The sequence below is a fragment of the Lynx canadensis genome, chromosome A1 (assembly GCF_007474595.2).
Source record: "Lynx canadensis isolate LIC74 chromosome A1, mLynCan4.pri.v2, whole genome shotgun sequence".
NCBI classification, from domain to species: Eukaryota; Metazoa; Chordata; class Mammalia; order Carnivora; family Felidae; genus Lynx; species Lynx canadensis.
In genome coordinates this window covers 181,994,175-182,017,091 of record NC_044303.2, presented here as the reverse complement: position 1 = coordinate 182,017,091, position 22,917 = coordinate 181,994,175, and the positions used below count along the sequence as shown (strand labels likewise).

The 22,917-nt window shown below is 38.7% G+C and overlaps 1 protein-coding gene across 2 annotated transcripts in view; it reads left to right on the top strand.

The window, feature by feature from the left end:
• The first annotated feature begins 1,623 nt into the window (after positions 1-1,623).
• The window catches only part of LOC116738251 (teneurin-2-like), a 77,729-nt gene continuing 56,435 nt past the window's right edge, over positions 1,624-22,917 (top strand). For both annotated transcript variants that reach the window (XM_032594240.1, XM_032594239.1), the window contains exon 1: positions 1,624-1,923. In XM_032594240.1, coding sequence (XP_032450131.1) covers positions 1,698-1,923 — 226 coding nt within the window. In that variant the 5' untranslated portion in view covers positions 1,624-1,697. The remainder of the gene's footprint in view (positions 1,924-22,917) is intronic.

Genomic DNA, 22,917 nt, shown 5'->3' with positions numbered 1-22,917 from the left:
CTACATAGCAGCAAAACTTCCATGCCACATTGAGTATTTGTGTCCTTCAAGCAGGTCCTGGGGTCTTGATAGGTAACTCTCAAAGATGCTTCTCAGCTTCCTGGGTCAAGAACTATAGGCTCCAGGAAACTAAGGATTCACTCTCCTATGAGTGATTGTGGCAGCAACACCACTGTGCTTGGTGTTCAGAGCAGGTGTACTCTCTTTTAATTGCCGATTTTCAAACAAAATTGTCCATGATAACAGGCAGTATTTGCTAAAGTATATAAATAATATAAAGTAGGAGCGTTTATGAGATCCAGAAGGGATTCTTACTGTATAAAGACAAGAGAAGGATAACTTGGCTTCTGCTGTCCTGGGACAAATTCCATGCACATTACTATGCATACAGGCTATTTCTTTGGTATAAATAGGCATCCCATTACAATGTGGTGAATAGCCAAAGAAGAGCAGAGGGTTCTAAGCTACAGATCTGTTCACCTAATATTTTCTAATGTATTGAAGAGGCAGTGAGCAACAGTAGCCTGGAGAAAAATCATTATGCTGGGTCTGGGTTGTATTTCCCATTTTAATTAAATTGTGTGTATGTCCATTCTGTCCAGGCCCTCGCCCTATGGTCCCATGCTCTTTGCATGGCCAAATGAAATCAGTAAGAGCCTATCATTTGAAACTTGGAGGCATCTAAGCTATTTTGTCATATTTGCTAGGCAGAAGGCTAGTGTTTTATGAGGATGTTTGGCATACACTTTCCGGCTAAGGGTGTCAAGTGATAGACTGAAGGGCTCTCTGGTTACCAGTTCATATGTTAAAGAGGTTCCTTCTCATCAGCTTATCTATTGCATTCAGTGCTCTTCCCCATTTTTCTTAGCAGCAGATATCCCAGCAATGAAGAGAACAGCATGTGCAGGTGTAGGTTGATGATCAGGTGGTGGTACCAGTTAGACTTCTTGTGAGCATGATCTCTGTTGGTAGGTGACTAAGGAAGGGAGGGACCGGGTGTGTTTAAGCCACAGTTCTGCAAAGAAAAAAAAACTGATTAGAATTTGCTGAAGGTTCATTAAAGAAATCAGAAGAGTATTGTTTGCCTGTGAAGAATGGCTTATGTTACTTTTTTTCAGACCCAACTAGGTAATTTCATATTAGTCAAATATGACTTGGTACCATCACAAAGCTTCAGTAGCATGTATTTATGCCTTATACACCTTTCTTTTACTTTTATTTATTTAATGTTGATATTTGCTTTACCCCAAACCCTCTCTAGCAAAAAGAGAATGTAATTAAAGATGGGTAAAATCAGTTTTGCTTTGAACTGCTTCATAGTAAAATCTTGCAGTAGTGACAGACTTATCATGTCATCTGTATTCACATAGGGAAATCAAAACATGAATTATTTCACTACTCTTTTTTCTCAAAATGTATTAAACAGCAAAATAATTAACTTACTGTATCAAGTCATTCTATTTAGGCTGATTATTTCAATATATATTAAGCATTTGCAAAAAGAGATTGTGTGGTCTGACCACATTTCCTTTTTATGTTTTTATCTGAGTCAGAGCATGAGTCAAAACTGAAGGCAGCATTTCTTATAATCACAGTCTTGTTGTTTTCCTTTTATGTTTTTAGGTGGCCAAGTGAAAAGTACCAAAACTTTGGCCTCCCTTTTCTGAAAGCATCGGCTCTCTGTCAGATCCGGGATAATGGACGTAAAGGACAGGCGACATCGCTCTCTGACCAGGGGACGGTGTGGCAAAGAGTGCCGCTACACAAGTTCCTCCCTGGACAGCGAAGACTGCCGTGTGCCCACGCAAAAGTCCTATAGCTCCAGTGAGACTCTGAAGGCCTATGACCACGACAGCAGGATGCACTATGGAAACCGAGTCACAGACCTCGTTCACCGGGAGTCAGATGAGTTTCCAAGACAAGGTATGTAGAGCTGACCTCACTGAGTTGCTCTGAGCTGCCTTACATTTTTGACTTGTACAGTTGTGCGTCGATCACTGAGGTTGGTAAAAACCGAAGCACAGCCTGCTGGCATCATCTCCCCATTAGAGTTTAGTGTAAGAGAACAATTCTTTCATCGACCTGTATCAGAATCCTGTGGGAATTATAGAAGTGCCTTTTTTGTCCTGGACACTGTATCACTTGACAATTTGGTGGTTACTTTGGAGCCCCACAGTAGCAGGTTTTGATAGATGAAATAAGGTACAGCAAAGTCTGGGCTCCATAAGGAGTAGTCCTGAGTCCATTCTGAATCCCTGTCCTCAGGAACAGAAAATTAGCTGTGGTTTTTAAACTGTTTTTTTTTTTTTTCCTTTCCCTTGAACCCGCCCCCATACAAACTTCCCAGAGTCCAAATTTCTACTGTTTTACACGTTGAGCTTCTCAGATTCTGTTTGAACAAATGGTAAATTGATTATAACATATTTGAACCTCCCCTATCCTGTGTAATATATAATTTCTTTCCACCTCATATGTGGTGTTGATCTTGAGTTATGCATTTGTCTTTCGGTGTTTCAGAGCATAGGTGAACTGATGTATGTTATTTAACCAATTCCACATATATAATTCTCCCTGCTACTTACACCAAATCTTATTTGTCTACAGTATTTGATTTCTTAAGGGAGGAGAATATTTTTCTCAAGTGCTAACAGTTGGCATTCTCTTCATATCCAATATCCATGAGGAAGTTTGTCATCACTTGTCAGGGGTTGCTGTAAATGTATGGATATATAGACTAAAGCATAAACAGTGCTGAGAGGCAGTATGGCTACGTTGACTCACTAGCTCCATGTCTTCTGCTTTGTGTACCAGCCTTGTCGTGTGTGATTTACATTAACAGCTTAGCAAAATCACAAGTGAATACACAAAAACACAGTGAATGAGCTGGGAAGGTTCACTTGACCAATACCAAGGGTGGAGGCCCTGCCTGCTAGATTATAGCATCATTGTTTATCACATTGATTCTTTATTTCTTGTTTCATGTTCTGTTAGTGACTGTTACAGCTAATTTAACTCCTCATGAGATACTTCAACTTGTGTCTTAGTTCTTTAGGACTGCTGTAACAAAAGATCATAAACTGGTAGATTGTAAACAATAGAAATTTATTTTGTATATGGAGGATAGGAAGTCCAATGTGCTAGCATATTTAATTGTCTGGTGAGAGCTAGCTTCCTTGTTCATTGACAGCTGTCTTTTCCTGTGTCTTCACATAGCTGAAGAGGGCAGGGGGAGTTTTCTGGGTCATCTTTTATAAGGGCACTAAACCCATTCATAAAGGTTCTATCTTCATGACTCAATCACCTCCCCAAAACCCCACCTCCAAATACCACTGGGGATTAGGTTTCAATATAAGAATTTGGAAGGGGTGTGTGTCACAAACATTCAGTCATAGCAGCTTTGAAATTCTATTCCTGGTAGAAAACACCATGCATGTGTATTTTCTCTCTGTTACACACATACCATCACACAAATACACATACCATACACACATGCATGCGTGCGCACACACACACGTAACCCAGTGGTTATTCTAAAACACATGTTCTCCTATGCTCCCATAGCCTACCTCCAGTTTTTATATTTAACAGAATATTTAAAAATTCAGCATAGAAACAGTTAAAATTGTGTTTTCACTGCAATTGTAGACTTTGCAGGATACAATTTTTATTTAATCTACACTCTCATTTTCTGAGTTATCTTCATGTAAATAAAGCACACTTCAAACAAGGGGTGGGTTACTTGAAAATTGCTCTGTATCACATGTCTTTGATCTGTGAGTAACTTCAACAAATGTTTTATTTCACTGAGTTGTCTCTTGACCCCAAAGTGCATGAGTGGGAATTGGGGGAAAATATGAAAAATCACAGCTTAATTAATTAAGGGAGCGTTCAAATTTCCAGTATAGAATAATAGGACCCTTATTTGTTATTTCCAAGAGCATCTCTAATACAAAACACAAATATTCTGAAAGGTGATGCACATTCAGCATGGTTGAAAGCCTTTCATTTTCTGCTGTATTTTTGGTTTTATTTATAGTGTTACTGCATGCACTCTTGTTTCTTATGATTCTGTGCTGAAATGTAGACCCTTTTTCCTTAGTCTCATTAAAGGTGCATCCTGGTTTCTGGGTCATTGTGCAGTGAGCTGTAGATCCTAGATTATTGTTGAATTGTGGATTGTCCTGTCACCTTTTCCCTTATTAATATTTACATAAAATGAAATCAAATGCTTGGGATTTTATGTTCAAATATACCTTTATTCTTCCTGTTTAATCTTGTTCCTCTCCATTGATAATAATGGAAGTTGCTTGGCCATATCAAACTCATAGCTTTGCAATTAACAATTCACACATGCCGTGTGTTGTTATTGAGCCCATATTTGTTTGTGTAATGTGTTTGCATGAATTAAAAACTGTGCAGGCCAAAAGTAGAAATGAAAAGGCATTGGAAAGTATTTGCATATGCAAGTGCAATTCCTTCTGAAGACATCTATGAATTTATGCATGAAAGTGTAGTCAGAGTCTGAGTGGATCTACTTTGATGGGTTCTAAAATTGAACTCAGGAAGTAAATAAGCACATATTTAAAGAGAGGAAGAACAGGAGATACAATCTGGTGAGCATCACATTCAACGTGAAACTTAGCTACTACAGAGAGGGTTAAAATAAATTTTACTCTCAGCAATAACAATAATTTTTAAATGTCATGCATTTCTCATTTTATTTTCTTATTCATGAAATCAAAGAGCAGGATCATTTCAGAACTTATTAGCCTAGAGATACATTAGCAAGGATCATGGCGGGATCATCTCCTGTGGTATTCTTATTTAAAACCCAAGACACTGATCATAAAACAAACATGCTTCTCACATTCAAGCAAGTTTGGCAAACACAGTTGGATGACTCTTCCGTTGCTCAGAGTGGAAAAGAATTGCCAGCTAGTAAAAGTGATGTGGGGCCAGGGTCAGACCCTGTCCAGTTCCCCTGCAAGTATCTGCAAGTATCAAAGGCAAGAAGCTGCCAGATCCCAGCAGGAGAGATAGGCTAGATGTTCCCATGAGAAGCTTATGGAAGCTCTCATCAAATTATATCTTCTTTGCTTGCTTTCAGCACAGAATCAGCCTCTGCTGCTAAGGAGAGACAATGCAAATTACCTGTCTGGCCTCTATTATTCTGAATCCTCCTGGTGTGAAGGGTGAAAAATGCTGACCTTAGGTCTATGGCCATTGGAGTAATTAGTAATTAGTAAATGACTAATTCTGCACTGAATAGCACCCTAGTAGTCTGAGAGTTAATGCACCTGACAAAACTGACCAGTGGTCTGATCTCTGGTTAGACCTAGCCCCAGGATAACCTGTGAAATAGATGGCACTTTAAATAATGAAGGTCAGCCAAGTGCCCAGGCAGATTGTCTGAGCTTGTTCTTTGGGACCCTGACGTTAGGGTGTAGAGCAGCACGACACACAAGACATTTCCCCGTGGCTTGGGAGCCTAAAGTTAGACCTGAGCTCTGCTTTGCATATTTATGTGCCTGTGACTCTGGTCCACACTCTATGTCTCACCATTTTCAGGTGTATTAAACATGATTAACAAGAACAACAAAACAATAATGGCTGATGTTCACTGAGCACTTTTTATATGTTAGATGTCAGTCTGAGAACTTTGCTTATATTGATTCAGATAATGTTCAAAACAATATTGTGAAGTGGATTCTATTAGTATCCCCTTTTTCATGGATAAGGAAGCTGAGGCATGGAGAGGTTAAATAAATCATCCCGAGGTCATAAATGTAGGAATTGATGAAGACAGTGTTTAAATCCAGGAAGTTGGATTCAAGAGCTATGTTTGGAACTTGAGCCACTGTGTTTGATCACCTCCCAAATAAGTAAATAAATAAACAAAAATAAGACATTAAAGCCTAAGTCAAAAGCTATGGTGTTCAGTTTATAAAACTTTTAAATATCGACACCTTTAAACATTTCTGACTATAGGAACTACAGCTGCTAACGTTGATTGAATGTACAATGAACAAGACCACCAGCTCTGATGATGTATATTCCTATTCTCACCCATTTGCCTCCATTTCCATGGCTGTCCCAGACTCCCTGCGAGTGTGCCCACTTATACTAGCTCTCCACCACTGCTGTAGGAAAAAGTTCCTGCTGTCAGAATGTGTGCTAGGCTGTCTGCACCGATTCTTGCCCCCCCCCCATAGTCATCACCTCTTTGCACAACCTCTCAACCTGGAACACTACCCAAGAAAGGTGTTGCTATCTAAATGATATTGCTCAGGTAAGCAGAACTGACTGGTTTCTATGCTAGGCAAGGCCCAGTGGGCCAGAGAGTTCAGCCAGGCTTCTCATGGCTCAAAAAGCCTTTCTTTCCAGTTAGTAGCTCTCAAGTCTCTTGAGAGGGGGCCAAGATTGAATTCTTTCTCTGCATCTCGGGCTGTCTCTTTGGGTCAAGGTTGAAGAAAGAATTGGGGGAAGATTGGATTTTTGAAAATATGCTTCCATCAGTTCTCTCAATCGGTTCTAGCACAGAAATCACTTTCACCTACCCTTTGATGCACTGAAAAAATCCATAAAGACATAAACACATACATTTTAGGCTAAGTTTGATTTTGGTAGTTTATAAGCCAATTTTCTTTCTTGTGGTCTTTAAAATAATTCGGGCAATATGTTTTACTCTGTGTAATTTGGCATAGCATAAATTTAACCTGTGTTAATGAGTTAAAAACTCACTAGTAAGCTAAAGTGTTACCTGAATTCATTCAATCAGTGTATAGAAGAGTTGTTGAAATACTCGGGAAACCTGTGGGCATTTCTGCCTGTATCATTGTCTTAAAGTAGTTATTTTTCCACTGCACCCAAAGCAACAGTTAGAAAGATTCTGTTTTGAAAACCCTAGACCTTTACCTACAAAGAACACGTTTTAAGTTTTAGTGAAGTTCAAAAGTTTGTCAGGTGAGTATTTGGAAGGCTAAAAAGTACCTTGAAAAGATTGCTTTTAATTTATTCATTTATTCTCCCACCTCTAGGCAGAACTTCTTTTCATAAACTCAGCTGAGAATAAAATGCTGCTTCTTATTTTTTGGCTGTGTTGTTGAGTTTTTTTTTTTTTTTTTTCTTTTTAGGAAAAGAGAATCTATAACCATTCAGTGTAATATGATCCATTGTCTCCTTGCTGACTAACTTGAATCCTTTTAGCTTCCTTTGAGAGGCATAGGGGAGAGCAGTTAAGAATGCAGACCCACAGCTAAACTGTATTCCAGTACTGATGGGTTCCATTAGTGTGAGCTTGATCCAATTCTAGAACATGGACTCTCTAAATCCTATTTTCCCCCTCCGTGAAAGTTCCCACCATTATAGTTATTGGGATCATTATGATTATGCATTCATCATTCTATGGATGCTGCCGGTATTTTAATAGGCACTGAATAAATGCTGGTGGTTATCATGATTGTCATTTAAGTCTGTTGCCAACAAAAGTGGCCATCATCTGGTCTCCGCCTCTCATAATATTTCATACAAGAGAAATATTTTTTGCCTCAGATTTGTTTCTCATGACTTGTGAAAACTCTGACATCTTCAAATCCAGAAGTTTTCTTCGTCATTGATAGAGCGTGTTTGACTCCCTATGTGCCATAACTTTTGCTACCAAAGATGAACATAACTCATACATTATTTTCTTATTTTTAGAAAGGAAGGAAAGATACCATCTAACAACTGTCAGCTGATGCCAACACACTGTAAGAGAGTTGCTAGTCAGACAATTTTACAAGTGAAAGAAAGAAAGAAAGATGCTCTAAGGCAGTGTCATTGGATACAAGCTTTTTTTTAATGATGTTCATTTTATGGCATATAAACGTGAATTTTAGGGCTGGGTTTAATTAAGAGAAGACTTTATCCATATAAACTCTAGAGAAAAGTAATCCATTGTCATCACTCTTTGTCCTTGTCACCTAGTGATTCCGTCTCCTCTGGATTTTCTTTATTGTAGTTATTGCTCTTCTAGGATTAAATATATATTTTTCAAACTATACTCTTTATGTTTGCCCAATTATTGTCCTTTAAACAGTTCTCTATTGTCAACTCTGCGTTCAACTTTAGATCTAACTTTTTTTGAATTGTATTTCTTTTTTTGCTCTTTTTCTGTGGTAATTCTCCACTTTCACCCTTATCCCTCCGCTTTTTCTTTTCCATGGCACTTTCTCTATAACACTCTAGTTCATATAACTTCAACATTCACTGTTTCCACTCTGCAAGGCTTTTTCAGTTACAAGTGAATGTAAGACAATATTCCTGCTGAAATGAGCTTATGCAAAAAATACGATGCTTTGTCTTATATCACTGGAGAATCTAACAATGCTTACACATACCATCTCTTATTTCTCATTCTCTATAATTTTCTTTATTCCTTGGAGATATGTATTTGAAGATGTCTGATGATAACCCCACTCCCATATTCTCTGCCCTCTGTAACGTCACTGGAAAGAGTCAGATTCAGAGAAATGGGGCATGTGTCACTCGGATTTTACCTGGCCATGTTTTAGACTTAAGCCTACTTTGTGCTTGGAGATAGCTGTGGTAAGTGCCTCCTAAAGCTGGTGGAATGAATTCCAAATAGGAAAGTCTGGTTCTGATATCAGGAGTGGGTAAGGAATACTAACTGGCCTCATAACAAATGCTCCCTACCCTGCTAATGCTCAAGTCTAAGATAACTGGTCTTTCCAAGGTCCATTTCGACTTTTCTAACTGCTCCTGGAGTATGTCTTTTGAAATAGTCCAGTAAGAAACTTAATTGTCTTTTCCTCAAAATCTGTTTCCATTTTTATATCCTAGCTTTTGGTAACTAGTTTCACAACTCTTACATTTTGGTCTTCCAAGAAGACTCTTTTTTTTTTTCTTTATATTGATATTCACCAGATTATGATGGTTATTCTTTCTTATCTTTTTGTCTAACTTCCTCATTCCATGTTAAGTGTCCAGCATTTCAAGACTGGAAAACTACTTCAACATTTAAATTGCCTCCTTCCCTTAGTCCTTTCCCTGACACCTTTTTTTTTTTTTGTATCATAGATAGTATTGCATTTCTAAAACATCACCCTGTTTTTGCCCCTTTACCCTAATTAAATATATTTTGTTGTACCCATGAGGCAACTGTGTTAGGTTATAGAGTATAGTAATGAATAATGCAAACATGGTCTGTAAGCACACAAAGCTTGGCAATCTTGGAGAAGAAAGATATAATAGACATGTACCTAGGTACTTCTGATAAACACCACAAAAGAAAATAGCGTCTGGTTCTGAAGTGGCATCTAACTCAGAATTGTGCATCAGGAATGTCAGAAATTGTGACATCCTTTCATACACTTGAAGGATAGGGAGTTGGATGCTCAGAGTGGCAAGAAGGAGTTTTCAGGCAAAAGATAAGGCATATGCAAAGGTCCAAAATGGCAGAACTTGTCATTCCAAGAATCTAAAAGTTCAGGTTAGCTGAATGTGGAGTGGGGGACAAATGAGCTAGAGTGGTAGTGTAAAACCAGGTCATGAAGGCTTTTTGAGGAGATAATTCTTGCTTCTGTTTCCAGAATATATTACAGAGAGACAAGACGCTCAGTGAAGTAGATTAGGAGAGTGTATTTCATTGAGGCAAGAGAGTTTAATAGTCTGAACTGGAATAATGGAGATGGTTTGAAAAATGTTGTGCTACGAAGATTGTTGACTTTTTAGGACACTGTAAAATTAGAGGCAGCTATATTGTTTTGGGACTCTTGGGCATTGACTGCTTTCTTCTCCTGCAAAGAGAATATTACCTTTTTGATGTTGAGTTTACTTAAAGATACAGGAAAGGTCAGTGTTTGTAAATAAGCCCTTAAATGTAAGTGCATAGATTGTTAGTTCAAATTCTCCTGGAATGGTTACATAAGCCTGTAAATAAGCCCTTAGATGTAAGTGCATAGATTGTTAGTTCAAATTTTCCTGGAATGGTTACATAAGCCTAAGCATAAAAATGTAACATTGTTACAAAATTTGGATTTTTTTTTCCCCTCAACATTTTTTAGGTGCCTGCTTATGCAAAGAGTAGCATCAGCAGCAGACCACCTCCTATGGATACAGGGCAAGTAAAATACAGGAAAAAAAAAGCATCATGCTCTACCCACCTCTTTTCCACATGATCACAATACCTTGTTTGTTCTCTATCTTTGGCTAAATAAATAAAAAAAGCTCATAGCATGTGTGTGAGGGCATGTGTGTGTGTGTGTACAAGTGAGTGCGTATTTTATTTCTGCCAATTGATAACTTGACTAGCCAAGCTGAGGATGTTTAGAATGTGGGATCAAAACTTTCTGGCAACTGATGGGACAAGCAAGGTGAGGGAGAGAAGATTCAAGGACTGAAGTTTCTGGTTATGGCCACTGTCCAAATGTTAGTACTAATCACTGGGGTTTTGAAACAGGGGATGAGCTGGTGTGTAGGTGAAGTTAGTATGTGCAACTGTGGACCTTTGAGTTGGAGGGTGCCCTTAGGCCATGCACATGTAGATGCTTAATAGGCAGTTGAAATGTACAGCTTCTAAATTCTGCTGAGAGATTTGTGCTGGATAGAGATTCAGGAGTTGACAGCTAATAATGTTCATGGGACTCAGTGTGATCATCCAGGAAAAATGTGCAAGGAAAGAAATAAGAAGCTCGAATAGGAGCACAGCTGATCAATGGACAGGAAAAAGAAGATCATCCAAACAGAGTGGGGAGGGAGGAACTTATACTTGCATCCTCTACTCAGTCTGAACTTGACCGACTCTTCCAGGCATAAATAAATAAAACAGTACTAGTTTTATTTCCCACTCCCCTACTCAGAGTTGGCCTCCTTTTGAACCCCTAAATCAGAGATCACAAAGTTAATGCACACAGGCATACTTAGCCCCTAGATATATTTAGCTGGGCTTATAGATTGCCTTAAAAATTTTGAATCCAGTGCCTGTAGCCAGTCTATTCACATTCCTTTTTGCCACAGGCCACATCTCTTGCCTTTTGTCTTATACCAGTTCTCCCCTTTAGTCATTGACTTTACATACCCAACCCCCAAAGGCTCTAATGATAGCAAATATAGTGTGTACTTCCTATGTCCATTTCTTCTTTGTAGAATACATATCTGCCCATTCCAAATATTTTCTTCACACAAGGCTTAATGTATAGACCACTTCTTTGGTGAAACCTCTGCCATCTGATCTCTGGTGGCCCTTCACAAGCTCTTATTATTACTACTATCCTCTGTATGGGTGACTCAGCATACCCAGCCCATGGATTTCTGACTCCTGTGAATAGAGAGATAAACAAAGTGCTCTGCAGTTTTGTGCAGTGACTCATGGATGAAACTACAAGAGAATTTATTCTTATTAGTGGCTTGTTTCCTGTTCCAAGAAAAAGAATTTAAAGCACAGTTCAGAAAAGGAACTTAAACATGTGGGTTGTGTGTCTGTCCATCATGACAGTATCCAATCCCACATTGTGAAATGCCAGCTTGCAAGAGTTTTCTGCAATGCACTCTGACGCTCACATATTGAATTGCATGAACATTTGCTTTTGTGAGTATCACGGTAATACTATCAGCTTTTCCACACTGGTGCCACATACTGCGTTTATGCCTCTGTGGAGACCTACTGTGTCATATGTGTAGGAGGCCTTTGGTGCAGTGTGATCTGTGACAGGATGTAATTCCAACTGGAAGCTTTAGAGAAACTGCTGGGAGAAATGGAGCAATTGCCAAAGTCGGACTCACCATGCCTTACAGTCTGGGTCTGGAAGTGGTGCTGCCCCACCCACTGATGAATCATCCCACTGATATTATCAAAGGAGACATTACATTTTCAGTGTCATGTTTTAGGTTTATAATTTAATTTTCAGCTCTGGCAATTCTAGAAGCATCCGCAGGGACGTATGAAGAGGGGGAGGCTGGTGTGTACCCAAAATGAATTCGTGTTCATTTCTTGAGCACCTTAATTGGCATGCATATCTCACAAGCCCTCTTTCTCTCTCTCTGCTGCAGCCAAACTCCCTTGTACCAAGATACTCAATATTCCTCCTGCACTGACTGCTTTCCTTTCCACTCAACCTCAAGTCAGATCTACTTTAGTAATAAATCTCTGCTGGGAGCCATCAGAACAAATACTGAGTGTGCACATAGATATTAAAAATAAGTGCAACACAGACTTATTTAATAATGTCCAACAGTCTTTTATAATATTTGGAGTATTTTCCCAAAGTTACAATGAGCATTATCTTTAATGCATTTTTTTCCAAGATAGAATGATCTTTTTGGGAATAAGAAAAAAAAAAAAAAGAGAACAAATCAGATGGGCTCTGTTGTATTCCCAGCTGAACCTGTTATCCTCCTTCCTTTTTAGGTCTTTTTCTTTGGCCAGAGCCACAAAATGTGAAGCTTCTCTTTGTTCACCCTGATTTATGAATAGTAGGCATTGGGCAGTTGCTATCCCAGTGGGATGCATTTTATTTTAAAAATAGTTTGAAACACTTCCTTTTAAATCCCTCCACGTCTACAGCCACCTTGACTGTATAATACATGTTTCTCAGTTCGTCCTTGTACAGTTAAAGTCCATTTCACGTATGGGAATTAAAGCACAGAATTTACTGGTAGCACTTTGAACTAAAATGTTGAATTTATTTAGAGAGTAATTCCAGTGGATTAAATATATTTCTATGGATCTGTTTGCTGGAACATTGATAGAAAGGAGAAATACTACTTCTAATGTCCTCAAAAAAAAAAAAAATCCAGTCAACTTCAGGATGAATATCCATAGCCAAAACAAAGTCTTCTCAAAATGACTGCAAATTCAGGTGACACTACCAACTTTAAAAATACCTCTGTTCACCTGACAGCCTTGGGTTCAAGTTCTTCTTAGTTTACAGTGACAATTAGGTGAATGCTTATACTCTGACCCCCATTTGTATGTGATGCAAAAGCCCTGCCTGGAGATGACCCACTTAACACTTTCTGCTTCACAAACCCAGAGACTAAACAGCAGGGAGCCTACAGCAAAGTGCTGAGTTGTCTTAGCTGAGCAGTGAGGGGACAGTGAATGTGGCCATAGAACCCTGCCATTTCTGTCTCTGAATCAGGGGAACCTCATTAGATGCTTCTGGGGAGTTCTGAAAAGTTCCCATGCTCAAGCCCTTCCCAGGACTAATTAAATATGAATCACTGGGGGGTTGTACTCGGGTATCAATATTTTTATATAAACATCTCAAGGGGTTGAGTGTAACTGGACAAACTCTATATAGAGTATAACCATTTCCTTGGTAATTGATAGCATTTCAAACATACAGGGACTCATGCTTAGCATAGTGACTTGGAATCTCACTTTTTACTCAAAAGCCCATAATTCTAGTTTTAGTCAAGCTTCCTAATTCTTAGAGGGTTTTGCTTAGTAAATGCCATGTAATGAGGAGCTCATTACACAGGATTTCCAAACCAGGAATGAGCAGGCATCTGCTCACTGTGTCCCAAGTATTGCACATCCTCGGTTGCCAGCATCCACCTCTTTGTTCTGAGTCAGAAGAAGCAAGTGAACCAATTCTTTTAGCCTTCCTACTTCTTTTTTTTTAAATTTTTTTTAACATTTATTTATTTTTGAGAGACAGAGAGAGAACATGAGTGGGGAAGAGGCAGAGAGAGAGGGAGACACAGAATCCAAAGCAGACTCCAGGTTCTGAGCTGTCAGCACAGAGCCTGATGTGGGGCTCAAACTCACAAACATTGAGATCATGACATGAGCCGAAGTCGGACACTTAACCAGCTGAGCCACCCAGGTGCCCCTAGCCTTCCTACTTCTTATCTGACATTTGGTTAAACATTAAAAGTGAGGATTTAATTCGAGCATCTGTCTTGGCATGTAGCACGTAATCAATTAATTATATCAATGGATCTAACATCTTCAGCATCAAAGCAGTAATGGTGATTTGAAGCCTACTATTGGAAGAAACACCATCAAAGTATGTTTATTTTGAAAGATGAAGCCAGTGAGGAAAAATCATGTTAATGGTGGGTCCCTACTTGCTTTTCACTGTGAATATTTGTTAAGTCTAGGAATAGTTCAAGTAAGTGTGAAAAGTCCAACATTCATAAGAGAACACCAGTAAGAAGATTAAGGAATGAAGCAAGCTGTGTTTTCAACTGTGTATCATGGGGGATACTGTCCCAGTTTGGATTGTGTGTGTTCAGGCAGTGCCTTTCAGCTCTGGAAGTTTGGTGCCTTTGGAGAATTCAAGTCTAGATATCACAACTTTTCAAGAAAATGAGACATCTGGATCTTTTTCTCCATAAAATCCTCAGGTGTTAAATGTTGTTGTAATGTACTCTTGGAGCATGTTAAGTAAGCTCTACACAGCATGCTGGCTTTTTTTCCCCACCCTGGAATTTTCTGACAATAAGTTGCTGAATGCCCTTGAGGATGAAGACAGTCAAGTATAAGCAATCCCAGAATTAGCACCCATGGAGCCACCTTGATCAGTGGGTTCAGAAGTCAGTGGATAGGAACCTGATGATATATGCTTCTCTCCTTCATCCTGAGAAACACAGCCGAAGGCTCCTTGGAAGGTTCCAGCACCACCAATACCAGGTACCCACAGCAGTGGACAAGTCTATCACTCTTCCTTATATTGGCTCCCCCTCCTGCCTGTCCTGTTTTCACCCCGTCCCTTACTTCTCCTTTGAATCACTTCCCAAATACAGTACGTATTCACAATAATTCTTCTCAGCCTTTGCTCTCAGGGCAAAGTGTGTTAAGACCTTTGGCAGCTAAATCATTTTGAGATACACTATGTAGGCCAAATCAAGACTGTCTATCTGGGAGATGTAGCTCCCAAAACTGCCAGCATAGGACATCTTCACTGGGAAATGGTTGATTTAACAAGAAGTTGCTGAGCTTGCATTACAGATTTACTAAATTTACTAAATTTTAGAATGTTTGTGATTTGCTTTTTATTTTGTTTTACATAAGAAACATTATGATTTCTGTTTGGTTAGTTTTTTTTTTAATTAACAAACTTTTAATTTTAGAATACTTTTAGATTTCTATGAAAGTTGCAAAAATATAGAGTTCCATGGTTGGTTGTTTTTGTTGTTGTTGCTTTTAGTTCATGTGCAATTTCTCACTACATGCCTAGGAAACATGATATTGGTTTCTCCCCCTTGGAAGCCATCACATTAGATCTCTGTGCAGGATAGCAAGCTGTAAATATGCCCTTTAAGTTCCTCGAGGATGAACACAGTGCCTCATTCATCTTTCCTTCCCCTTTTGTACTAGCTACAGTGCCATTCACAGAGACATTTAATAAATATTTGTTGATCAGAGGTTCCCATCATACACTAGAATCTGGAGGGATCATATCTGGTCCAAAATTTCTCCCACACCCTTTCCTACCCCCTTTCCACCTCCTCATAGGGCATCTGTGTTATTTCAGTTTGGCCACAGTAGATTGGGAAGGAGCACTGGAAGGCAAGTTTTTATGCTCAAAGCTGACTTTGCCAGACCCCCTACTCTCTCTGCATGATCAAGTGATCTTTGTTGCCAAACAAAGCCAGAGCTGCCTCTTGGCCGCCCCCGGTACCATGAGAGCTTTCTAGGACATGCCTGTGCACTGCATGTCAGAATGTATTTTTAGCCAAACTCTGAGTGAAAGCCAACATGCATTTTGTTTCTTTTTTATATCCTCTAAGCACACATCTTACTTGTTTTCTGGGTGACTAACAAAAACAGTAATAATAGCACATGCTGTAATTTCAGCTTCAGATTTCAGAGACCTTTATAAAGTCTTTTATTAACCCTTTCCAGGAAACTCAAATGGCTTGATCTCAAAGCTGTAAGAACTAGAATTAATATCCGTGTGAACAACTTGCTTTTGTTCAACCTCAGTTTACATCTTAAGAAAATGATTTGTCATAGAATGTTTAATTATGTAGTAGCTTAATACTGTAAGCTACTTGCTTTCAGTCTTTAACAGAATTAGAAGGATTCAGCATGCTAAGGCAGGGATTCAGCACATTTTATAAAGGGCTGGGTCAGAGATGAAATGAACAGAAGGAATCTTCTTTCATAGAGTTTTGTTGTTTTTTTTTTAAATGATAATACTTCTCATTGCATACTTTTTTAATGTTTATTTTTGAGAGAGAGAGAGAGAGAGAGAGAGAGAGACACTGAGCTAGCATGAGTAGGGGAGGGGCAGAGGGAGAGAGAGTGGAAGATACAAAATCTGAAGCAGGCTCCAGGCTCCAAGCCATCAGCACAGAACCCGATGTGGGGTGTGAACCCACAAACTGTGATATCATGACCTGAGCCAAAAGTAGACACTTAACCAACTGAGCCACCCAAGCACCCCTCATTGCATACTTTTGAAACACTGGGTATTCTTCAGTGACCTTAGATGTATCAATTCACTATCACCCCATTTTAAAAATGGAAAGACTGAAATACAGAGATCATGATAATCAGAGCTAAGAGGACAGTGGGAATTCATTTGAGGATTTTTCAGCTGGAGAGCAATAGAATGTTATTAAGGTACAAAGAAGTCCCTGACTTCTCAGAAACAAATCCTAAGGAAGAGTGTAAGCAGGAAGAACAGGTAAAAGCCCTCCAGGAATACTTTAAGGGGAAACAGCCTTCCACTTCCTAGAGGTGGTTCAAGTGTGTCTGACAGAAACTCGGAGTCTCTGAGTTCATTTATACACTGAAGGCAATAAGCTCACTCCTTGAACTGAATTTGCTGAGAGTTACAGATATGAGCAATGGATGTCTTGCGGAGCACAAAGAAAGCACGTTTCTGTCAGATCATGGCCCTTATCCGTAAGTCTTGCTTTTCCGATCAGAACAGTGGGTCCAATCCTTTTCTGCATTATCTTAGACCATGTACCCTCCACTAGCTTCCTACCCCATGCCACTTCCCTTGGAAGGCACAGTGAGTATTATTGACTTCTTGCTCTTCAGTCATCCTTAATGGACAGTGATTCCTTGGCTTTTTAAAGGTGGTTTAATTCAGGTGTGTCACAGTCCTTTTTTCTTAAGAGGGAAAAATATTTTTTTTTCAAGACCAAAATACCCTCTGTCTTACACAAACATACGTATTGCTGGTTGTATGGAATATCATAGCTTCTCATTCACAGATAGCTTTCCCAGATAGAAGCAGGAATGCCAGCCAAAGTTAAGTATTGTGAAAACAAAGCAAAGACGGGGTAAGAGTTCATTTTGAAAATCATCCATTGATGTGACTTATTAGCCCCCAGGCCAATTATTCTGAGAACTCTGTCTTTTTGAAGCTCTTTATCACCTTCATCTGTTTCTGCAGTTCTGTACCACTGTAATAATGTCCTTGTCTTGTCTAAGATAGAGACAAAGGACTTGTAACAGTAATGTTAATCGCTAAAGTTACTGAACGATTACTATGTGCCTCATACCTATGAGGTTCATAAATAAAAGTCATCACTATGCTTAAGGACAGTCAAGGTTTTGAAGGGTTAGTTACCCTTCCCACGGGCAGGCAGCTTGTACATAAGTGGTGGAAAGAAAATCAAACCTAAGCAGTCTACCTTTAGTGCTGCTATTTGTAGGTGCTAAGTGATGTTTGTTGATTGACTCTATAACAACCATACTTCCTTCAACACTTGCTGGAGGGAAGAAATCAAATCCAAATATTGAGATGGTCTGGACAGGCTGCTGGAAAGCAAAGTATCATTACAGCTATTAAGACAATGCAGAGGGTTATTTCGGTGTTCAGATGTGAGCAGCCAGATGGAAATCATAGTTCAACCTTAGTGTTGTCAGACAGCAGAGGCTGTGGGCAAAGGGGAAGACATGGGTGAGTGATTTTTGACTGTTTATCTCAAATGTGTGTGGCCAGTGTCACTCCCATCTCTGATGGCTGTGATTTATTCTATTATACTGTCAGGATTAAAACACCTTAGCAGAAGAAAAATAAAGGGAGGGATACAAATGCTGTGTCATTGATGTGACAGATGCTATTTCTCTGGAAACCATAGATGATGAGGGTATGGTAACTCTCTCAAAAGTGCTGTGAACATAGAATATCAGAACCAGACAGACCTGTAGGGACCATCTGTTTCAAACCACTCATTTAACAGATAAAGAAACTCAGGCTTAGAGAGCCTCTGAGGTCACCAAGGTCACATAAGCTTCTAGGTTTAGAGTTAGGATTCTGGTTCAGAATACATCCAGTAAATCAGCTGCTGGTCAAGTTCATTGTTCTTTCCCCTAAAGTCACGAAGTTGAGTTTACACTGAGCAAAGCGTCTGTTTATATTTACCAAGGGTAAAGTAGGAGACATGAGGTGGAAAGTCTGTCCTTTGCTTTGCAGTATTCATGCAAGTATTATTTAAACACCAAAACCGTGGTTTTAGCTCTCCTCACTTCCTCACATTTTTTTCTCTTTTACTATTTTCTTTCCTTTTTTTGAACCCAGAGGAGATAGCTCTCACCTCTTCACCCCTGTTAAGTGATGGGCGGGACCATTCTCTGACTGCTGCAGCCTCCTTGATAAGTCCTCACCCATCCTTACCTCAAGTTCTTCATCCTTGTGTTTCTCTCCTGCTGTTTCCTGTGTAAATAGATAGGGTGAATCAGAGTAAGTCAGATTCCCTGCCTCTGGAGAAAGCCAAGTACCCATCTCTTCACCTCCTGCCTCCTACTTCCCTTGTTCCCTCCCACAGATTCTCAGCAACTCAGATTTTCCAACTGTTCAGCAATTCAGGACAGAACTTGAAGCAGGGAGATACAGCTTCAAGCCTTTGCTGGACATTGGTGAGCCATGTGATTCTGGGCAGGTCTTAGACAAGACCCCCTGGGGTGAAGTATACTGTTGGGTACAGTCCACATTCTAGTACCTACTCCAAAGTTTGATTTGTGGGGTGAAGTTTATTAATGAGGAAAATTTTTGTAACCAGTATTTGTTACCACCAAACTGTCATGGTGGCTGAAATACCTATGACAAATTACTTTGTAAACTCCACAACTCTCTTTCACAATCCCATGTGCTCAAACACATTCATTTGTTAACAGGGAGCTCCTGGGGGATGGTCCAGCCCAGGAGACTGAGCCCAGGAGTTTCCAAGCCATGAGATCTTCCAGGTACCAGGGCACACCCAGTCTCCTCTGTCCTCACACTTCACCGGAGCCATTCTCTGTGCATCCAAGGTTAATGCCTTCCCCTTTGAATTCCAGTTACCACTGGATGGTAAAGCAGCATTTTCTGTGGCCCACATCTCCCAGAGTCCCGCATGTAAATATGCCATCAGGCTCTGCCTGCAGTGTTCCTTTTCTAAGACAGAAATCTTCCATGGAGTAGACTTAACGTTGAGATCACAGTGTTTTCAGTTCCCAACCTGGGAGCAGAAATGCAAAAGTAAAATCAAGGGAAACCACCATGGAGGTGAGAGTGGGGGCAGGGAGGTGTGTAGGTTCCTGCTTAAACAGAACTCACGCTCATCTGACATCGACCTAACCACTCAATAAATTTACCTTTAGAATTGCCTGGAGTTCTAAAGGATCTAACTGTGTAGGCCTTCAATCTTTATCTGTATGGGAGGAGGTTTAAATTAAAAAATCAGTTTTCTGAGCGAATGTTCCTGTCTCCCCTAATAAGTTTCCCATTTTGTGTCTCTTACCTGAGGCACGTAAGACAGCCACTCTCCCTATCTCTGATAGCAGAAGAGAAGCAGTCTCTTCCAAAGCTCAAACCAGGATGTATCCCTCAGAAAAATGAACACCTGTGAACAGCTTGAAAACCTCATGTGCTGTTTGCTTTATTGTGACCCCTGTGCAAACCTTAGGACTGTGGAAAGGATTCAGGACCTCAAACCAGACTAGTCACTTTAAACCATGGGGAATCACTGAGTCAATCATCAAACCCTTACCTATGTCTGGCTTTGTCTCTGGTTTTGTTTAGGAGCTAGAAATACAGACATGGAAAAGGTACAGTTCATGCACTCAGGAAATCCATAGAGATAAAACAGCCATATAATGCTAGTAGCACACAGAAACTACCATGGCACACAGAAGCACAGAATATTATGGGAGCAGAAGGGAAGGTTTCCTGGAGACCATTATAGGTAGAGATTCTATGCTGTGAGTCAGGGTTGAGTTTGCTAAAGGTTTCCTAAGATCCATTTAGGTTTGCTCTAGTGTGAACTAGATTACTAAAATAGACAGAGAAAATAGCATCCCGATATTTAAATATATGATTACCCTTTCTTTATGAGTACTTAGCTGGAAGTGTCTTAGGATGAATACTAAAGCGCCTATCTGTGAATGTACACCATATTGGAAACAGATTTACTGTCCCAAAGTGTAATGCTTACTCAGCCATCTGATGAGTTCTGAGCACTGAACAGTTTGAGAGGGATGCATAGAGCTGTTTTATTACAAGATGCTGTTATGAGTTATAGCAGCTTTCCTTATGCTATATGGCTGTCGCCAAACAAGTTACATGAATATAAGCAGTTTTATTTGCAATTTTTTGCTTACATTTTCTTAGCATACTCGGATTATGGCTTCTCACAGCCCGACTCATGCTCCTGTGGCAGTCCCAGTATATTACTTTATTCAGAGCCAAAAGGAGCCTTTAAAAATATTTGTAGAAAGTCCTCCTTAGAGTATGCAGTGTTTGTGTATATAGTTGCTATCACCTGGCACTTGTTTGAAAAAAAGAAAAAGAGAAAGAAGCATTTTCACTCTTGCATATATGTGTTTATTTCCGAGTAAACTTAATAAACACATTAATTAGTTTCTCCTTTGATACAGTTGCAGTGACCCTTGAGTAGGAGGTTTTGTGTTTTAGGAAAAAAATAAATAGCATTCTGAATTTCATTTGATCAAGACTGAACTCAAAACAACTAAAAAGAGAAAAAAATTAAATTCATATGAGAGATGTACACCAGGCTTGGTTGTTACTTACAAATTATAGGCTGGAAAATTAGTGTTGTTGATTCCCCTTGAATGTGTGAAAGTGAATCAGAGAAATTGATGACATTAATAAAAATGATAATAACAGTAAATTAGTTTAAACTAAATGTAAATAATTGTTATGCTGAGACCTGAATGAACCTTAGAGAGGGACTTAGTTTAAACCCCATTTATTCTTATTTTATTAAGTATCCTTTTAATTGAATTAATTGTATTATTAATGATTAGAGTATTTAACATATAATGCTCACTACTAGAGTCTGTCTTCATTTCACTATATTTTTAGAAAATAGCAAATTCATTAGTGCCTGGTTTGGCCCAGCCTTTGGGGGATCCTGGACTTTTGAATACAGTGATATAATCAAGCTTCATTCAGAAGGGGAATAGGGCTCAGGCTGCTACATGGGCTTTTGGATAATTTGGGAGTCAACCTTTAAGAGCCTTTTTAAATTACTTGGATTGCATTCTTTTTTATTATAAAAACAATTCATTTCTTTTGTAAAGAATTTGAGAATGACAAATATATAAAGAAGAAAATTATAACAACGTATCATCTTATGTCTCGACAGCAGTTGTTATTATCATTTTAGTGTGTTTATTTTCTGGCCTTTCAGCTCCTTGTGCATATATGTAATGTGTTTTCAAAATTGGAATTATGTGTACTTTTAGTACTCTGTTTTTTTTACTTATCACATCACGAATGTTTTCTTTTTTTCTTGAAATATTCTTCTGGAATAAGATTTCATTAACTGTATGTCATTGTCACGGGGATATATCCACACTATCCTTTCCTCTGAATCGTTTTTTTTCCAGTAGAATTTTAGTTTTTGTGTATTTTTGGTTATTATGGTGCTTCACTAGCCATCATTCTACATAAATTTTTGTGCATGACACTAATTTCCCCAGAATAAGTTTGTGAGTCTTGTAAATTATGCTAATGTCAAGAGAAAAAATAACAAACTGTAATTTAATACAATTTTAAATGTTTTAGGCATGCATCAGAAATCAAAAATACTTCTTAAAATAAAATTCCCCTTACAAATCTTATCCCAACATCATATGCTATATAGTGTACCGTATTGTTACGATGATGTTTTGTTAAACCAATTTTAAATGTTATGATTGTAGGGATCCTATGTCTCATTTCTCTAAAGTCCAATTAAAGGGGATTAAAAGGTCAAATTACTACCCCTTAGACTTCACGTTTTTTGCAATGGCATCATAATTACTAAATCCTACAATAATTGAAATGGTAGCATGAATATACTCTTAATTTTTTCACTTGACCATACACATGTATATAGTTATATACATATGCATATGTGCATAAATATACACATATTAAATATGTATGTTATAGAAATCACAGAACAAAGTGCATATATTAAAATATTAAAAATTATATGTTTATAAATTTGTAAATACATAAATAAGTTTATATATTTATGTTCATGAACATATACAAAAATCACATATGCTAAATGTGCATTAAATTATTTAAATAGTTTGTGCATAGAGTTAAGTGATTTGGTTGGGACTGGTTGTGGTGTATTTTAATCAAATGACTATTAGAACAATGAACAATAAATACCGTAGGCCATCTAGTAATCTGCTGTACTATTAGTCTCCATTTACCTTAACTGTAAGGTATTGTTTAGACTTATTTCAAAAGGAGCTCCTGAATTTCGGTCCAAAATACACAAATGCCCAGAACAGAAAAGATGGAGTCAAGAGACAAAGGCAAGACTTGCTCGATTTTTCTGTCTCATTTTGAATGTGTCTGTGGGCAGCTTTCCACCTATACAACAAATCATCCCTAGGGAGGGCAGTGTCATGATATGAGAAAGGAACAAAAAATGAAATGATGTCTGATTCCCATGGGAAAAATAGGTCTTATGTGAAAATTAATCTCAGTGTGTTACAATGTT